Source organism: Natator depressus, chromosome 6, assembly GCF_965152275.1.
Source record: "Natator depressus isolate rNatDep1 chromosome 6, rNatDep2.hap1, whole genome shotgun sequence".
NCBI classification, from domain to species: Eukaryota; Metazoa; Chordata; order Testudines; family Cheloniidae; genus Natator; species Natator depressus.
Window position 1 is genome coordinate 11,028,444 of NC_134239.1, and position 17,901 is coordinate 11,046,344.

At 49.3% G+C, this 17,901-nt stretch overlaps 1 protein-coding gene across 1 annotated transcript; it reads right to left on the reverse strand.

Annotated features, from left to right (window-relative positions):
- Positions 1-242: 242 nt before the first annotated feature.
- LOC141989680 (uncharacterized) lies at positions 243-17,766 on the reverse strand. Its single transcript, XM_074956615.1, has 4 exons — positions 17,743-17,766; positions 17,086-17,212; positions 16,035-16,151; positions 243-4,340 (listed from the first exon to the last, which is right to left on the reverse strand). The coding sequence occupies exons 1-4, from the start codon at positions 17,764-17,766 to the stop codon at positions 2,848-2,850; spliced, it is 1,761 nt and encodes a 586-aa protein (XP_074812716.1). The 3' UTR covers positions 243-2,847.
- Positions 17,767-17,901: the final 135 nt, after the last annotated feature.

The window sequence follows — 17,901 nt, forward strand, 5'->3', positions numbered from 1 at the left end:
GTCCAAACCCCAAATGAATCCATTTTACCCTGTATAAAGCTTAAACAGGGTAAACTCATAGATTGTTCGCCCTCTATAACACTGATAGAGAGCTATGCACAGCTGTTTGCCCCCTCTTCCCCCAGGTACTAAGACGTACTGCAGGTTTATTAAGAAGTAAAAAGTGATTTTAATAAGTACAGAAAGTAGGATTTAAGTGGTTCCAAGTAGTAACCGACAGAACAAAGTGACTTACCAAATAAAATAAAACAAAACATGCAAATCCATCTCTAATACAGTGATAAAAACTGAATATAGATAAAAACCCTACCAGTAAGCTTCCTTGTACAGACTGGACTCCTTCTAGCCTGGGTCTAGCAGTCACTCACACCCCCTATAGTTATTGTCCCTTGTTCCAGTTTCTTTCAGGTATCCTTGGGGGTGGAGAGACTCTCTCTTTAGCCAGCTGAAGACAAAATGGAGGGGTCTCCCAGGGGTTTAAATAGACTTTCTCTTGTGGGTGGACACCCTCCCTCTCTCCCCCTGTGTAGAATCCAGCTCCAAGATGGAGTTTTGGAGTCACATGGGCAATGTTAGAGAGCTTATTTCTTCACTCTCCCACTTCCCTGGTTCTTCTTGCATGAACAGAGAGCAACAATACCCGAAGTCCGAAGGTGCAAACAATTAGATGTTTATTGGGGTGAACTTCCAGCAAGCTTAAATCTAAGTTCCTTTTTCCTTATTTTCGAATCCCAACTTACTTCCTGTTTGCCCCTAATTTATATAGTAATATTCTTAGCTATACCTTAACCAATCATTCTACTGAAATTTAACTAACCAATCCTAACACATTGTAACATGATTAGCTAACCAATTATATCCCACCACCTTAATTAGTTTACACCCAGCAAAATTAATTATACAGTAGACAGAAACAATCACAGAACCAGACAGAGACCATGCCAATAAACAATAGCAAAGTGGGAACTATAATGACAAAACAATACAGAAGTGAGGATTTCACAACTACATCTATAAAGACATAAGAGTTTCCCAGCTGTGTCTATTGGTAAGTGAGTTCTTACCAGACAGAAAACTAACCACCTAAATTTCCTTTTACATCTTCTAGGCACTTTCCTTTCTCTGATAGACACTATCAAGACAGGATTGTATTCCTAACAGCCCAATAGCACCTTATTTCAATGTGACCAGTCGCTTCCCAGCTTATGGCTGCCTCTGTCACTTAGCCAAAGGCCTTTGCCTAAGAACAGGGCCTCAGACTGTCACAGTAAGAGAAGGACCTTACACTGGCAGACAGTGATTTTGATTCTTTCTTTCTTTTATGCCTCTACAACTAGCCAAGTGATAAGAATACACCTTAATTCTTAAAGTACAGGCCTTTGCAGACAGGCCTGAATATCTATATCCTAACAGGCAAGTCACATGTCCCTGCAAGACTGAGTTCCTTAGCAGTCACACCACATTCCTGGGAAAGCTCAGAAGTGGATTGGCGTCTCCCAAATCACTGTTGGCTTAAGTGGTTCTTGATTGGGCACTTACTGGGATTAGACTTCTCTCAGAAAACTGACAAAATACTTTTACCAAGGCTACCCGGAAATCAAGCATGTACACAGCCAATATTCATAACTTCAACTACAAAAATGACACATGCATATAAATAGGAGGAATAGATTCAATAGATCATAACCTTTACAGAGATATGATACATGGCACATGTACCATAAAACACATTCCAGTTATGTCATATAGACATTTACAAGCATATCCCCATAAAGCCTTATGGGGTGCCCTGTCACAATTATATTATGTTATTTTGACAAATAAAATATGCAGAATTTTAAAATATGGGGTGCAGAATTTTTTTTTGACATAGAATTCCCCAAGGAGTAATGCAAAACTCTCTGTCTGCACCCGCCAGTCACACAGTTCATCAGGCCTCACGGTCAGTCAAGCCTTAGTACATTTGGGCTGGTTTATCTTAAAGATTTACACTTCACATTGGCTTCTGAATGCAGCAGCTTCTTTAATAGCAAAGAAACACCAGGTTAGACAGACTTTTGTTACACATTAGGTACATAGTTCTGCATCGCATTTCTATTTAAAGTAGACGGCATGAGCAGTTCCTGAGTCTTCTTTCAATCTCACGCACTGAGCTGTCCTGCCCCTCAGCTCAATCCATGCTGAGACAGGACTGCAAATCCCTCCCTGTAGATGTCACCCAAGAGTCACCTGCTGGCTGAAACGGAGGTAGCTGTGGGGGAAAGTCCCTGACTCAGTCCCATCTAGATGGAGGAGGGGTAGGGAAGGATTGTCCTGGCTGCTGCACAGCTATATGTGTTGGGGGGAGTTTGATAGAGATAGACCTGGCTGGATCCCTCCTAGACGGATCTCCTTTCCTAATGGAGAAGGCTGTGACCATCTACTCTAAAATCCCCCCACCTGGCTGCTCTTCCCCACACTGCTCAGTTAAGTCCCATTCCCTGCCCCACACAGTCTCTGCTGGGCATGATGGGGACAGAACCACTCCCTGGTCTGATTCTGCTGGCACTGTGACAGGCCTGCCAGCAGCCCGTCGGGCCCTGGTGGTGGCAGAGGGGTATTAGGGAGTCAACTGGGGACAGGTGAGCAAAGCATTTGCCACAGTCAGCACACCTGTAGAGCCGCTCCCCACTGTGAATGCACTGGTGTATTCTCAGGTATTAGCTCTGTGCAAAGCTCTTTCTGCAGACAGTGCACTGGAATGGCCATTCCCCGGTGTGTGCACTGATGTATTCAGAGATCTGAGCTGTGTGCAAAGCCCTTTCCGCAGTCAGTCCAGCACTACAGCTGCTCCCCGGTGCGTGTGGGTCAGCTTGTTGGCACTGCTGAACTTCTTACCTCAGTTGGCACAGCGGTAGAGCTGCTCCTCGGTGTGTGTGTGCGAAGATGTTTGGTCAGCGTACTGGCATTGCTGAAGCTTTTCTTGCAAACATCACAGTGGTAGGGCCGCTCCCCTGTGTGCGTGCGCTGGTGTGTTTTCAGGGTCGAGCTCTTTGCAAAACTCTTGCCGCAGTCGTTGCAGCAGTACGGCCGCTCCCTTGTGTGTGTGCGCTGGTGTGTTCTCAGGTTTGAGTTATGGGCAAAGCCCTTGCCGCAGTCAGTGCAGTGGAGCGGCCACTCCCCGGTGTGCGTGCGCTGGTGTCTTCTCAGGTTTGCGCTCTCTGCAAAGCTCTTGCCACAGTCAGCGCAGTGGTGTGGCCGCTCCCCGGTGTGCCTGCGCTGGTGTATTCTCAGGTGTGAGTTCTGTGCAAAACACTTACCGCAGTCGGTGCAGCGGTGCAGCCACTTCCGGGTATCTATGCCCTGGTGCCTTCTCAGGGTTGAGATCCGATGAAAGCCCTTGCCGCAGTCAGCACAGTGGTGCGGCCGCTCCCCAGTGTGCGTGCGCTGGTGTGCTCTCAGGTGTGAGCTCTCCGCAAAGCTCTTGCCGCAGTCGGTGCAGCGATATGGCCGCTCCCCAGTGTGCGTGCGCTGGTGTCTTCTCAGCTTTGAGCTTGTTGAAAAGCCCTTGCCACAGTCGGTGCAGCGATACAGCCGCTCCCCAGTGTGCGTGCGCTGGTGATTTCTCAAGCTTGAGCTCGCTGCAAAGCTCTTGCCGCAGTCAGTGCAGCAGTGCAGCCGCTCCCCGGTGTGTGTGAGCTGGTGCATTCTCAAGCTTGAGTTCTGGGCAAAACCCTTGCCGCAGTCAGTACAGCTGAATGGCAGTTCCCCAGTGTGCGTGCGCCGGTGTCTTTTCAGGTACGAAAATTGTGCAAAGCCCTTTCCGCAGTCAGCACAGTGGTGCGGCCGCTCTCGAGTGTGTGCGCGCTGGTGTGTTCTGAGGTGTGAGCTCTCTGCAAAGCTCTTGCCGCAGTCAGTGCAGCGATATGGCCGCTCCCCAGTGTGTGCGCGCTGGTGTGTTCTCAGGGCTGAGCTCTTTGCAAAACTCTTGCCACAGTCAGCACAACAATACGGCCGCTCTCCGGTGTGTGCGCGCTGGTGTATTTTCAGGATCGAGGACCATCTGAATCTTCTGCCGCAGTCAGCACAGCAATACGGCTGCTCCCCGGTGGGCACGCACCGGTGCTGCGTCAGTGCGGAGGGGTTGCTGAACCTCTTGCCGCAGTCGATACAGCGATGGGGACACCGGCCCATGGGGAGTCTCTGGTGTGTAGCCAGGTCCGGTCTCTGCCTGAGTCTGCCCCGGGGATGGACTGTGTCCTGTGCATGGATCCCTCTGTGGGCTGTGGGATTCTGCGTTCCTGCCGTGCTCTCTCCACATTCAGACTGTGTCCTCGTTCCTCCCAGGATCCTGAGCCCTGCTGGAGAGAGCAGAGGGAATCCCGGTGTTAGCTCACGGTTAGGGCTGCAGGTATGTCAAGGACAGGAAAATGTCACGGATGGAGCAATTTCCCCATTTCTGACTGTTTTTGGGACGGGCTCCTCACCCTGCAATGACCACTCCTGTCCCACAGGGATGCACCCAACACCTTGCTGCGGGCACTGAGACCTGGCCTGCGGGGTTACAGCGCTACTCAGATTTGCCCCCACCCCCTTGTCACGATGGTCGGGGAGGCAGGTCAAATTTCAGTGACTGGCCTTGGCATCTGTCATAAATATAAAGGGAAGGGTAAACCCCTTTAAAATCCCTCCTGGCCAGAGGAAATCTCCTCTCACCTGTAAAGGGTTAAGAAGCTAAAGGTAACCTCGCTGGCACCTGACCAAAATGACCAATGAGGAGACAAGATACTTTCAAAAGCTGGGAGGAGGGAGAGAAACAAAGGGGTATGTGTGTCTGTCTATATTTTGTCTTTGCCGGGGATAGACCAGGAATGAAGCCTTAGAACTTTTACTAAGTAATCTAGCTAGGTACGTGTTAGATTATGATTTCTTTAAATGGCTGAGAAAAGAATTGTGCTGAATAGAATAACTATTTCTGTCTGTGTATCTTTTTTGTAACTTAAGGTTTTTTGCCTAGAGGGGTTCTCTATGTTTTGAATCTAATTACCCTGTAAGGTATTTACCATCCTGATTTTACAGGGGGGATTTTTTTTTTTATTTCTATTTACTTCTATTTCTATTAAAAGTCTTTTTGTAAGAAAACTGAATGCTTTTTCATTGTTCTCAGATCCAAGGGTTTGGGTCTGTGGTCACCTATGCAAATTGGTGAGGCTTTTTATCCAACATTTCCCTGGAAAGGGGGGGGGGTGCAAGTGTTGGGAGGATTGTTCATTGTTCTTAAGATCCAAGGGTCTGGGTCTGTAGTCACCTAGGCAAATTGGTGAGGCTTTTTACCAAACCTTGTCCAGGAAGTGGGGTGCAAGGTTTTGGGAAGTATTTTGGGGGGAAAGACGTTTCCAAACAGCTCTTCCCCAGTAACCAGTATTTGTTTGGTGGTAGCGGCCAATCCAAGGACAAAAAGGGTGGAATATTTTGTACCTTGGGGAAGTTTTGACCTAAGCTGGTAAAGATAAGCTTAGGAGGTTTTTCATGCAGGTCCCCACATCTGTACCCTAGAGTTCAGAGTGGGGGAGGGACCTTGACACGGTGGCATAGCGGTGGGATTAACCTGAAATCATTTTGAGATCCAGTTGAGATTTTTTTGAACTAGAAATACAGATTTTAAAAAAGGAGATTTTTTTTTTCTTTCCTTTGGAAAGGAAGTCCAGAAGCAGCTGAAACTGAAAGCAGCTTGTTTTTTTCTCTGCTTTGTGGCCAAGCAGAGACAAAAGGGGATTATCTTTGTGAATTGCAGGTTTTCTTTGCCTGGAGGCAGGGTACTTAACTCCTGCAGGGAAATTCACAGTCTTCCAACCCAGAGTTTTTTTTTTTTTCCCTAAAAGTAAATAGAAGGGGGGGTGTTCTACCCATTTGCCTGGAGACAAAAGTGGCGGGGTTTTTTTTTTGGATTTTGAGTTTTTACAAGGAGCACAAGTTTAAAAAGAAAAAAGAAAAGGAGTACTTGTGGCACCTTAGAGACTAACCAGTTTATTTGAGCATGAGCTTTCGTGAGCTACAGCTCACTTCATCGGATGCATAGCATATCGTGGAAACTGCAGAAGACATTATATACACACAGAGACCATGAAACAAAACTTCCTCCCACCCCACCCCACTCTCCTGCTGGTCTCTGTGTGTATATAATGTCTTCTGCAGTTTCCACGATATGCTATGCATCCGATGAAGTGAGCTGTAGCTCACGAAAGCTCATGCTCAAATAAACTGGTTAGTCTCTAAGGTGCCACAAGTACTCCTTTTCTTTTTACGAATACAGACTAACACGGCTGTTACTCTGAAGTTTAAAAAGGAAACTTGTTTTTTCTTTGGGCTGGGTAAACAGGTTTCCAAGTAGTTGGAAGTTTTTTGCTTTGATTTGGGCCCAGAGCAGAGACAAGGGAATTGTCTTTTTCTGTAGGCTGACAATCACTATCAGAGAATAGGTATTCTATTCCAGCACAGCAAAATTTTACAGCCAAGTTTTGTTTGTTTATTTCTAAACTTTGGGTGTAAAGTTAGTTAAAAACAGAGAGGTTAGAATGACCAAATCCGTGGCTCGACTACAGCTGGAATTAGCCAGATTTCAGGCTGAGGAAAGACAAAGGGAACATGAAAGACAGATAGAACTCATGCGGCTGAAGAAGGAGGAGAAGGAACAAGAAAGGGAGGCAGCGAAAGAGGCAGCAAAAGAGGCAGAACACCACCAAGCGGCTGCTCACAGGAGAGCTATGGAAGCAAGGGACAAAGAACTGGAGGAGAAGGAAAAAGAGAGGAAGTATGTGGAGGAGATAGAGAAGATAAAGGCTCAGCAGAATATCCCAACAAACCCTAGCAATCCTTCTCCAAGTACCACTTCCCATCCCAGAAAGTTCCCCACCTACAAGGCAGGCGATGATACTGAGGCCTTCCTAGAAAACTTCGAAAGGGCCTGCCTTGGGTACAACATCTCTACTGACCAATACATGGTAGAGCTGAGGCCACAGCTCAGTGGACCCTTAGCTGAGGTGGCAGCTGAAATGCCTAAAGAACACATGAACAAGTATGAACTGTTTAAATCCAAGGCAAGAGTCAGAATGGGGATAACACCCGAGCAGTCTCGTCGGAGGTTCAGAGCCCTAAGGTGGAAACCAGACGTGTCATTTACCCGACATGCCTACCACATTGTGAAACATTGGGATGCCTGGATATCCGGAGCAAGTGTTGAATCTCCAGTAAATTTGCCCTTCCTAATGCAAATGGAACAATTCTTAGAGGGTGTTCCTGAAGAAATAGAAAGGTACATCCTAGATGGGAAGCCCAAAACTGTAATCGAGGCAGGAGAGATTGGAGCCAGATGGGTGGAGGTGGCAGAGAAGAAAAAAACTGGTCGCAGTTGGAGCGGAGACCAGAAGGGACAACCCCAGGCCACACCCTATTTCCGGGGGCCGCCCAAAGCCCCACCTATCTCCCAAAGAACCCTCCAGACCCCTTATCGTCCCACCACCCCGTTCTCCAGCAACCCTCCTTGCCCCAGTGACCCGTCAGCTGGACGATGTTTTAAATGTAACGAGCTGGGGCATGTAAAGGCCAACTGCCCCAAGAACCCCAACAGATTACAGTTCATTGCACCAGAACCACACCAGAGGTCCGCAGGCCCAGATACCTCCCAGATACCCTTGGAGCGGAGGGAAACTGTGAGTGTGGGCGGGAAGAAGGTCACCGCGTGGAGGGACACCGGAGCACAAGTGTCAGCTATCCATGCTTCCTTAGTGGACCCCAAGTTAATCAACCCAGAGATCCAAGTGACAATTCAACCCTTCAAGTCCAACTCTTTCGATTTGCCTACAGCCAAGTTGCCTGTCCAGTACAAGGGCTGGTCAGGAACGTGGACTTTTGCAGTCTATGATGATTATCCCATCCCCATGCTGTTGGGGGAAGACTTGGCCAATCATGTGAAGCAGGCCAAGAGGGTGGGAACGGTCACCCGCAGCCAGGCTAAACAAGCCGTGAGGCCTAGCTCTGTTCCGGAAACTTCTATCAGGACCCGGTCAGAGGTGATGGACCCGGACCCCAGACCAATGTCTGCAACAGCAGTAGTGGATCCAGTCCCAGAGACCCAGACGGAACCAGTCCCAGAACCGGAACCAGCCGAACAACCAACACCAGACCCATTGCCAGCACTGAATCCAGATCTTGCAACCTCAACACCAGAGGGCCCCACCGACCCTGAACTGGCAGCAGCCGATAACCCGACACAAGAGGCTCAGCCGGAGCCTGAATCCCAACATAGTGCACCAGCGGAGAGCGGTTCACAGTCAACAGAAACAGCTCCATCCCCTATATCGCTTCCAGAGGGACCAAGCCTAGGTCCACAATCCAATGAGGAACTGATGTCTCCAGCATCAAGGGAACAGTTCCAGACCGAACAGGAAGCAGATGAAAGCCTCCAGAGAGCTTGGACGGCGGCACGGAGCAACCCACCGCCTCTCAGCTCTTCTAATCGATCCAGGTTTGTTGTAGAAAGAGGACTTTTATACAAGGAAACTCTTTCTGGTGGACACCAGGAAGACTGGCATCCTCAGAGACAGTTGGTAGTTCCAACTAAATACCGGGCCAAGCTCTTGAGCTTAGCCCATGATCACCCTAGTGGCCATGCTGGGGTGAACAGGACCAAAGACCGTTTGGGGGGGTCATTCCACTGGGAGGGAATGGGCAAGGATGTTTCTACCTATGTCCAGTCTTGTGAGGTGTGCCAAAGAGTGGGAAAGCCCCAAGACCAGGTCAAAGCCCCTCTCCAGCCACTCCCCATCATTGAAGTTCCATTTCAGCGAGTAGCTGTGGATATTCTGGGTCCTTTTCCGAAAAAGACACCCAGAGGAAAGCAGTACATACTGACTTTCATGGATTTTGCCACCCGATGGCCGGAAGCAGTAGCTCTAAGCAACACCAGGGCTAAAAGTGTGTGCCAGGCACTAGCAGACATTTTTGCCAGGGTAGGTTGGCCCTCCAACATCCTCACAGATGCAGGGACTAATTTCCTGGCAGGAACTATGGAAAACCTTTGGGAAGCTCATGGGGTAAATCACTTGGTTGCCACTCCTTACCACCATCAAACAAATGGCATGGTGGAGAAGTTTAATGGAACTTTGGGGGCCATGATACGTAAATTCGTAAATGAGCACTCCAATGATTGGGACCTAGTGTTGTAGCAGTTGCTCTTTGCCTACAGAGCTGTACCACACCCCAGTTTAGGGTTTTCCCCATTTGAACTTGTATATGGCCGTGAGGTTAAGGGGCCATTGCAGTTGGTGAAGCAGCAATGGGAGGGATTTACACCTTCTCCAGGAACTAACATTCTGGACTTTGTAACCAACCTACAAAACACCCTCCGAACCTCTTTAGCCCTTGCTAAAGAAAACTTACAGGATGCTCAAAAAGAGCAAAAAGCCTGGTATGATAAACATGCCAGAGAGCGTTCCTTCAAAGTAGGAGACCAGGTCATGGTCTTAAAGGCGCTCCAGGCCCATAAAATGGAAGCATCGTGGGAAGGGCCATTCACGGTCCAGGAGCGCCTGGGAGCTGTTAATTATCTCATAGCATTCCCCACCTCCAACCGAAAGCCTACGGTGTACCATATTAATTCTCTAAAGCCCTTTTATTCCAGAGAATTAAAGGTTTGTCAGTTTACAGCCCAGGGAGGAGACGACGCTGAGTGGCCTGAAGGTGTCTACTACGAAGGGAAAAGTGCTGGTGGTGTGGAAGAGGTGAACCTCTCCATGACCCTTGGGCGTGTGCAGCGACAGCAGATCCAGGAGCTGTGCACTAGCTACGCGCCAACGTTCTCAGCCACCCCAGGACTGACTGAACGGGCATACCACTCCATTGACACAGGTAATGCTCGCCCAATTAGAGTTCAACCTTACCGAGTGTCTCCTCAAGCTAAAACTGCTATAGAACGGGAGATCCGGGATATGTTACAGATAGGGGTAATCCGCCCCTCTGAAAGTGCATGGGCATCTCCAGTGGTTCTAGTTCCCAAACCAGATGGGGAAATACGTTTTTGCGTGGACTACCGTAAGCTAAATGCTGTAACTCGCCCAGACAACTATCCAATGCCACGCACAGATGAACTATTAGAGAAACTGGGACGGGCCCAGTTCATCTCTACCTTGGACTTAACCAAGGGGTACTGGCAGGTACCGCTAGATGAGTCTGCCAAGGAAAGGTCAGCCTTCACCACACATCTCGGGCTGTATGTATTTAATGTACTCCCTTTCGGGCTGCGAAATGCACCCGCCACCTTCCAAAGACTTGTAGATGGTCTCCTAGCGGGATTAGGAGAATATGCAGTCGCCTACCTCGACGGTGTGGCCATATTTTCGGATTCCTGGGCAGACCACCTGGAACATCTACAAAAAGTCCTTGAGCGCATAAGGGAGGCAGGACTAACTGTTAAGGCTAAGAAGTGTCAAATAGGCCTAAACAGAGTGACTTACCTTGGACACCAGGTGGGTCAAGGAACTATCAGCCCCCTACAGGCCAAAGTGGATGCTATCCAAAAGTGGCCTGTCCCAAAGTCAAAGAAACAGGTTCAATCCTTCTTAGGCTTGGCCGGTTATTACAGACGATTTGTACCGCACTACAGCCAAATCGCCGCCCCACTGACAGACCTAACCAAAAAGAAACAGCCAAATGCTGTTCAGTGGACCGAAAAGTGTCAGAAGGCCTTTAACAAGCTTAAAGCGACACTCATGTCTGACCCTGTACTAAGGGCCCCAGACTTTGACAAACTGTTCCTAGTAACCACAGATGCATCCGAGCGTGGTGTGGGAGCAGTTTTAATGCAGAAAGGACCTGATCAAGAATTCCACCCTGTAGTGTTTCTCAGCAAAAAACTGTCTGAGAGGGAAAGCAACTGGTCAATCACTGAAAAAGAATGTTACGCCATTGTCTACGCTCTGGAAAAGCTACGCCCATATGTTTGGGGACGGCGTTTCCACCTGCAAACCGACCATGCTGCACTGAAGTGGCTTCACACCGTCAAAGAAACTAACAAAAAACTTCTTCGGTGGAGTTTAGCTCTCCAAGATTTTGATTTCGACATCCAACACATCTCAGGAGCTTCTAACAAAGTGGCTGATGCACTCTCACGTGAAAGTTTCCCAGAATCAACTGGTTAAAATCGTCCTTGAGATGTGGAAAATATTGTTAGTCTTTATGTACTTGGTAGTATATTTAGAGATGCATGTGTCTTATTAACTCTGTTTTTCCTAGAGCTCCAGGAAGAAATCCCAGCCAGTGTTTCACCCTAGCTGAGATTTGGGGGGCGTGTCATAAATATAAAGGGAAGGGTAAACCCCTTTAAAATCCCTCCTGGCCAGAGGAAATCTCCTCTCACCTGTAAAGGGTTAAGAAGCTAAAGGTAACCTCGCTGGCACCTGACCAAAATGACCAATGAGGAGACAAGATACTTTCAAAAGCTGGGAGGAGGGAGAGAAACAAAGGGGTATGTGTGTCTGTCTATATTTTGTCTTTGCCGGGGATAGACCAGGAATGAAGCCTTAGAACTTTTACTAAGTAATCTAGCTAGGTACGTGTTAGATTATGATTTCTTTAAATGGCTGAGAAAAGAATTGTGCTGAATAGAATAACTATTTCTGTCTGTGTATCTTTTTTGTAACTTAAGGTTTTTTGCCTAGAGGGGTTCTCTATGTTTTGAATCTAATTACCCTGTAAGGTATTTACCATCCTGATTTTACAGGGGGGATTTTTTTTTTTATTTCTATTTACTTCTATTTCTATTAAAAGTCTTTTTGTAAGAAAACTGAATGCTTTTTCATTGTTCTCAGATCCAAGGGTTTGGGTCTGTGGTCACCTATGCAAATTGGTGAGGCTTTTTATCCAACATTTCCCTGGAAAGGGGGGGGGTGCAAGTGTTGGGAGGATTGTTCATTGTTCTTAAGATCCAAGGGTCTGGGTCTGTAGTCACCTAGGCAAATTGGTGAGGCTTTTTACCAAACCTTGTCCAGGAAGTGGGGTGCAAGGTTTTGGGAAGTATTTTGGGGGGAAAGACGTTTCCAAACAGCTCTTCCCCAGTAACCAGTATTTGTTTGGTGGTAGCGGCCAATCCAAGGACAAAAAGGGTGGAATATTTTGTACCTTGGGGAAGTTTTGACCTAAGCTGGTAAAGATAAGCTTAGGAGGTTTTTCATGCAGGTCCCCACATCTGTACCCTAGAGTTCAGAGTGGGGGAGGAACCTTGACAGCATCCATATATTCTCTACCCCACACCAACCCCTCTGCACCAGGCTGGGGTTAAGGTTGCAGTGCTGGAAGAAGGGTGCTTCTTTGGGCAGCAAGTTCCCCCTGGGCAGGGCGAGGAGGAGGGTAGGTGTTGTAAATTGGAGGGGGAGGGGGTAGTACACCCAGCCAGTCAGTTACCTATAAAAATCCTTAGTAGCTGTTCTCTTTGCTTTACCTGTAAAGGGTTAAGAAGTCTCACTGCCATGCTTAGGTAAGAGGAAAGGAGAGTGGACCTGGCCAAAAGAGCCAAAGGGAAGGCTAGAACTTTTTAAAATAGAGAAAAAACTTCCCCTTTGTCTCTCTGTTGTTCTCTTGGCTGGAGAGACAGGGCAGCAGCTATGCTGTAAGAAGCTTGGGACCCATAGGCGCCAACTTCTGCTGGCCCCGGTGGGTCCTTGACCCACTTTTGGCCCTGCCCTGACTCCACCCCTGCCCTGCCCACCCCCATTCCAACCCCTTCCCACAAAGTCCCCGCCCCGGCCCCACCTCTTCCCCTGAGTGCGACATATTCCCGCTCCTCCCCACTCCATCCCAGAGCTCGTTACCCACCAAAACAGCTGTTTTGCAGTGGCAAACACTGGGAGGAGAAGCGGGGACACGGTGAGCTCAGGGGAGGGGAGCTTGGCTGCCGGTGGGTGCAGAGCACCCCCCAATTTTTCCCCGCAGGTGCTCCAGCCCCAGAGCACACACAGAATCAACGCCTATGTTGGGGCCAGGTATGAAAATCATCAATAGCCATACCGAAACCGTCTCATTTGGAACTACAGCTACGTAAGTAGAACAGGAATGTTTAGACAGACGCGATCAGGTTTCTCTCTTTACTTTGGGCTTGTGGATTTGACTGTGCTAACACAGGTGCTTTCGTTTTGTTTTTGTAACCGCTAAGCTGGATCCCAAGAAAGCCATTCCTGATGTTTAACCCTTGCAGTAGCTTTTTTTCATATCTATATCTAACAGCAGCCTAAGTTTCCAAATGTTGTCTTGCCTTTTTTTTTCCCCAATAAAATGTACCTTTTTTTTTAAAGAACAGGATGGGATTTCTGTGTCTTAAGAGGTCCGTGCACACGTTTCTCTATTAGCTGGTGGCAACAGATGATTTCTTTTTCTGTTCCTTTTCTCAGTTCTTCCCCATAGCGAGGCTGAAACAGTCTGGGGGTGCCCCACAGGAAGGAATTCCCAAGTGCGCCGTCCTGGGCTCTCAGAGGGGTTCTGCACTTGGGGGGGTGACAGCATTTACCAAGCCAAGACCAGGAGAATCTCTAACCTTGGGAGTTTAATACAAGCCTGGAGTGGCAAGTATTAAGGTTTAAAGTCCTTCCAGGCCCCCACCTTCTGCACTCAAAGTGCCAGAGCAGGGAATGAGCCTTGACAGCAAGGTTTATTAAAAATCTGGAGCAGTCACAGTAAATTTACAGACCTGTGATTTTACTAAATTTACTGTAACTGCTCCATAATTTCTGATACAAAACGCTCTAACAAATCTGCAGCCTGACTCAGGGTGGTTCTACCCTATAGTGTTTGTGCAGCATCTAGCGCCTGCTCCCACAGGGGCTATGCATGTCTTGGGTCTTGGCTTAAGCTTCAGTTGTAGCCTGCCCAGGATACAGGCAGCGCCTGGCACAACAGGACCCTGGTTTTGTTTTCAAACTGATTTTGTCTTTATTGCAATCAGAGGGGTTTATTTATGTGGTATTGGTTCTTCACTTTCTCCTGTTTTGTAGGATGAGGCCTGTTCCTCAGTATTTTTGCTGTTATAATTATATTGGTTTGAAACTAGTTTAGTTGAGGGGCTACAATCCCTTCATGTGGGTGCAGTGAGACCAGTTTAAAGCTGCTTAGAACAATGTAGCTCCCCCACAGGAATAAGCGAGTCCTTTTCTAGGAATTCCTTTTGAAGAAATCATTTACTCTCGGCCTGAGGTTTCAGTCTTTGTACAAAACTAAAACTAAACTAAAATCCTCAAGAAGATGAGGGTTTTGGGGGTGTCTGTGTGTGAAGGATTTGAGGGGATGACCAGTCACTCAGGGTTTGTGTGATGTAACCTGGAAAACATGTCCGTATTGTGTCACAACCCGCTCCCTGGCACTGCTGAGCTGGAAGGGGTGAATGGCTGCCACCCAGCCTTTGGTCTACAGACAGTCACAGACACGATAGGGCTGAGGGCTGTGCTAAGCATTGACACTGAAGCAATGTAAGTGACAAAGGTTTCATGCCACAAAGAGCAAGAGGAGAGGGGATGGGCCAAAGGTCATACCACCACCCTCTCTCTCACAGCCAGCCCATACACCAGGGTACTCCAAGTCATGGCCCGCAGGACAATTTAATCTGGCCCCTAAATGTGTCCACTCCCCCCACAGCAGCCGCCTGGCCCGCGGGGCAGTTTTAGAGCATTACAGCGAAGTGCTGCAGGTGCTAGAGATCTGTTCTACACAATGGCGCCTCTGCATGGCGTCACCTTACACTAGTCGTATGTGACTGACCCTGCCCGGCGTCATTCCCAGCTTTCTCCTTGCTCGCTGGGGCAGGTTTCTCCAGTCTGAGAGGTCACATGCGAAGTGAAGTGGCAGAGAAGGGGTGGGGTGGGAACCTGGAGAGGACAGCGTTTTCTCTGCCAAGGGCCAGTGACTCTGGGATGCTCTTGCAGGGGGCAGAGCCATGAAAAGCCATTTGAAAAATCTCTAGGGCGCCCCTTACCTTGGTATGATTTTCTGAGGTGTGGGAAGCCTAGAAGGTGTTGTGGTCTATGGCTGGACAGGTTTGTCTTTCTACCCAGGTGCTTGTTTCCTCCCCAGCAGCCTGCTCACACAGTCTCTATTCTTCTTTCCCCTCCTCCTCCCCACCAGTCTACGTACCCCATCTCCTCAGAGTGAGGGCAGGGAGACAGGGCTCAGGAGAGCTTTCAATGAATGTCTGACTATAGACTGATTACACACACACACACACTCACTCACTGGCTCTTTCACACTCACCTCCGAACACATAGTTGCAATATTGTTGTTACTTCTTGCTACTTCCTATAATGCACATATATTCTCTGAAATTTTATTCTTCCTAAATGTGTTACTTTAGTGTTTTGACTGGTCTATGCATTTCATGATTTTTATTTCTCTTGCACTTAAATTTAATTAAATTTAATTAGTAAGTTCCAAAATACCTAAGGTCTCCTGGCTGGGGTAAATATCCCTATGGTAACTTTTAAAAAAAGTATATGTAGATTTTTTTGTGTCTACTGGTGGTACACATAACTCGATGTACATAACAAAATGTATTCTGCAGATGGATGGAAAAAATGAGAGGGACCATTGCTCACAGCCCCAGTGCCCTTTCCATTAAACAGCTGGGGTAGCCGAGACATGGTGGAGCTGCAGCGACTCTTCAAAAAAGAGTCATACAAGAAATGAAAAGCAGGTTAAATTTCAAAAATGAGTATTAAAAAACACCACAAGCATCTAGGGAGAAAATGAGAAAGGCCAAGGCAAAAAACAAAACTAAACTAGCAATATAAAGGAAAAAAACAAAGCGTTTTATAAATACACGGAGAGGGAGAATCCATCGCGGGAGCTCTCCCAATGGTTTATTCCCCCTCCCAGATAAACACTGGCCCCTAATTCCCAGCTTCAATTTCTCTCTCTTCAGCTCCCAGCCAGTGAATCTCGCTCTGCCTTTGCCTTCTACATCAAGGAGACCTTCGCTAGCAGGTGTGTAAATCAGAAGGCACTGGATTATTATGACTCACCTGAGGAGGGGCTCTCAGGCCCAGAGTTTACCCTGGAGCCCTCAGCATCCCGGATCCAGAGCTCTGCCTCCCCTACCTCGATCCGGTGGATTAAGTCCGGTTTGGAACCTGAAGAGCCTGTTTTGGGGGAAAGTTTTATTACTAAAGTTTTGGGGACAGGGTCTCGTTTATGTTTGTGTGGCACCTGGCATGACATCTTGCATGCTGCTTCATGGGAAAGCACAAGAGTTTCCAAGCAGGAGAATAAAGAAATAAACCTTCCTTAGAGGAGATTCCTTCCCGTCTTCCGCCAGGCAAGTTCAGTTCATACTCTGAATCAGCAACGCCTACAACCCTTCTCACTTGGCAGTGGGGGCCGAGTTTAAATCCTTGCTGAAGTAACTCTAGATGTTCCACAGAAATATCCCTTTCTGCTAATACCTTGGCCTCTACGCGATCTTGTGGCCACTACGTTCCACAGGACAACTGTGTGACATGGATTTTCTTTTAACCCACACTTTGGAATAAGGCAACTTTGCTCATTGCCGACTTATAGCTGTTGAAACCTTTCAGGCATGTCATTAAGGCAAATCGGCCACAACGTGTCGTGGAAGGTGTGACCCGGTGTCACCGTTACACAGACATTCCAGTTCTTTTGCATTGTTCAGTTGTACAGTTGTTAAATTTACTATGTTCATTCTTTTGGGGAAGGTGGGGAGCTGTTGCAGCAGCAGTGTTTTCCCCCTGCCTTATTTGTCTGACTAGAGTCAGCTCCTGAGGCAGAGTTGCTGCCCTCAACCTCTGGCTGGGATTCCGGGAAGAGATGGTTGCTCATGGGCTCTTTGCTACCATCAGGGATGTGCCACGACTGAGGCAGGTAATTCAAATAAACCAGTTACACCAAGATTAGCCCCAGGCTCTGTAGCCCTGAGTTCTCCTCCAACAGCGAGCTGACCTGAAAGGGGCTGGCATTTGCCACCACTCAGTGACAGGGTGCCACATGGCAGCCAAAGGCTCGAGGGAACCCAAATGTTTTACAGATGTGAATAAATGAAGGGAAATTGGTCCTTACCCAAGGAAACGAGGGCCTGGTAATTCCTCAGCATCTGGTTCCGGTACAGATGCTTCTCTGGCTGGGACAAGAGCTCCCACTCCTCCCGGCTGAAATACAGAGCCACGTCCTCAAACGCCACCCGCAGCTGCTGGCACAAGCGTTACACACTCAGCACCCTCCGCTCCAGCCCCAGCCCGGGCTCTCAGCAGGGGACGCGGGTTCGAGGGCAGCGGCCCCCGGGGAACCCCCAGCCCAGCAGCTGTGACCCAGGGAGACCCCCCCGCACAGCCCCCCGGGGACTCGGGCCCTGCTGGCCGGGGACAGGAGTCGCCCTCGGCTCCCCACGGGGCTCTGGGGCGGGGCGCTGGGAAGGGCCCGAATCCCAGGGCAGGGACCAGGCTCCTCCCCCGGCCGGAGTCCCCGCCTCCGCCCCAGGCCTGTGCTCGGCCCCGCTCCCGCCCCCGGCTCGGCCGCCTCGGGGCTCCTCGGCCCGGCTCCGCGTGTCCGCCCGGCCCGGGGCCCCCAGCGCCGCTCCCCGGCCCCAGCGCTCCGGCTGCGGCAGCCCCCAGCCCCGGGGTCACTAGCGCGGGAGGGACCCGGCCCCGGCCCCAGCCCCCCTCGCCCCAGCCGGGACCAGCCAGTGCCCGGCCGGGGAGTCCCCGCCCCGCGTCCTACCTGCGCCGGCCCCGCTGCAGCCATCGCCGGGCTCGGCGCCGGGCTCGGCCCCGGCCCCGGCCCCGGCCGCTTCCTCCGCCCGGGCAGCGACTTCCCGCCCCGCGGCTGGTGCCTCCCCGGGGCCGCCTCCCGCCCGCTCCCCGCCCGGCCCCAGCGCCT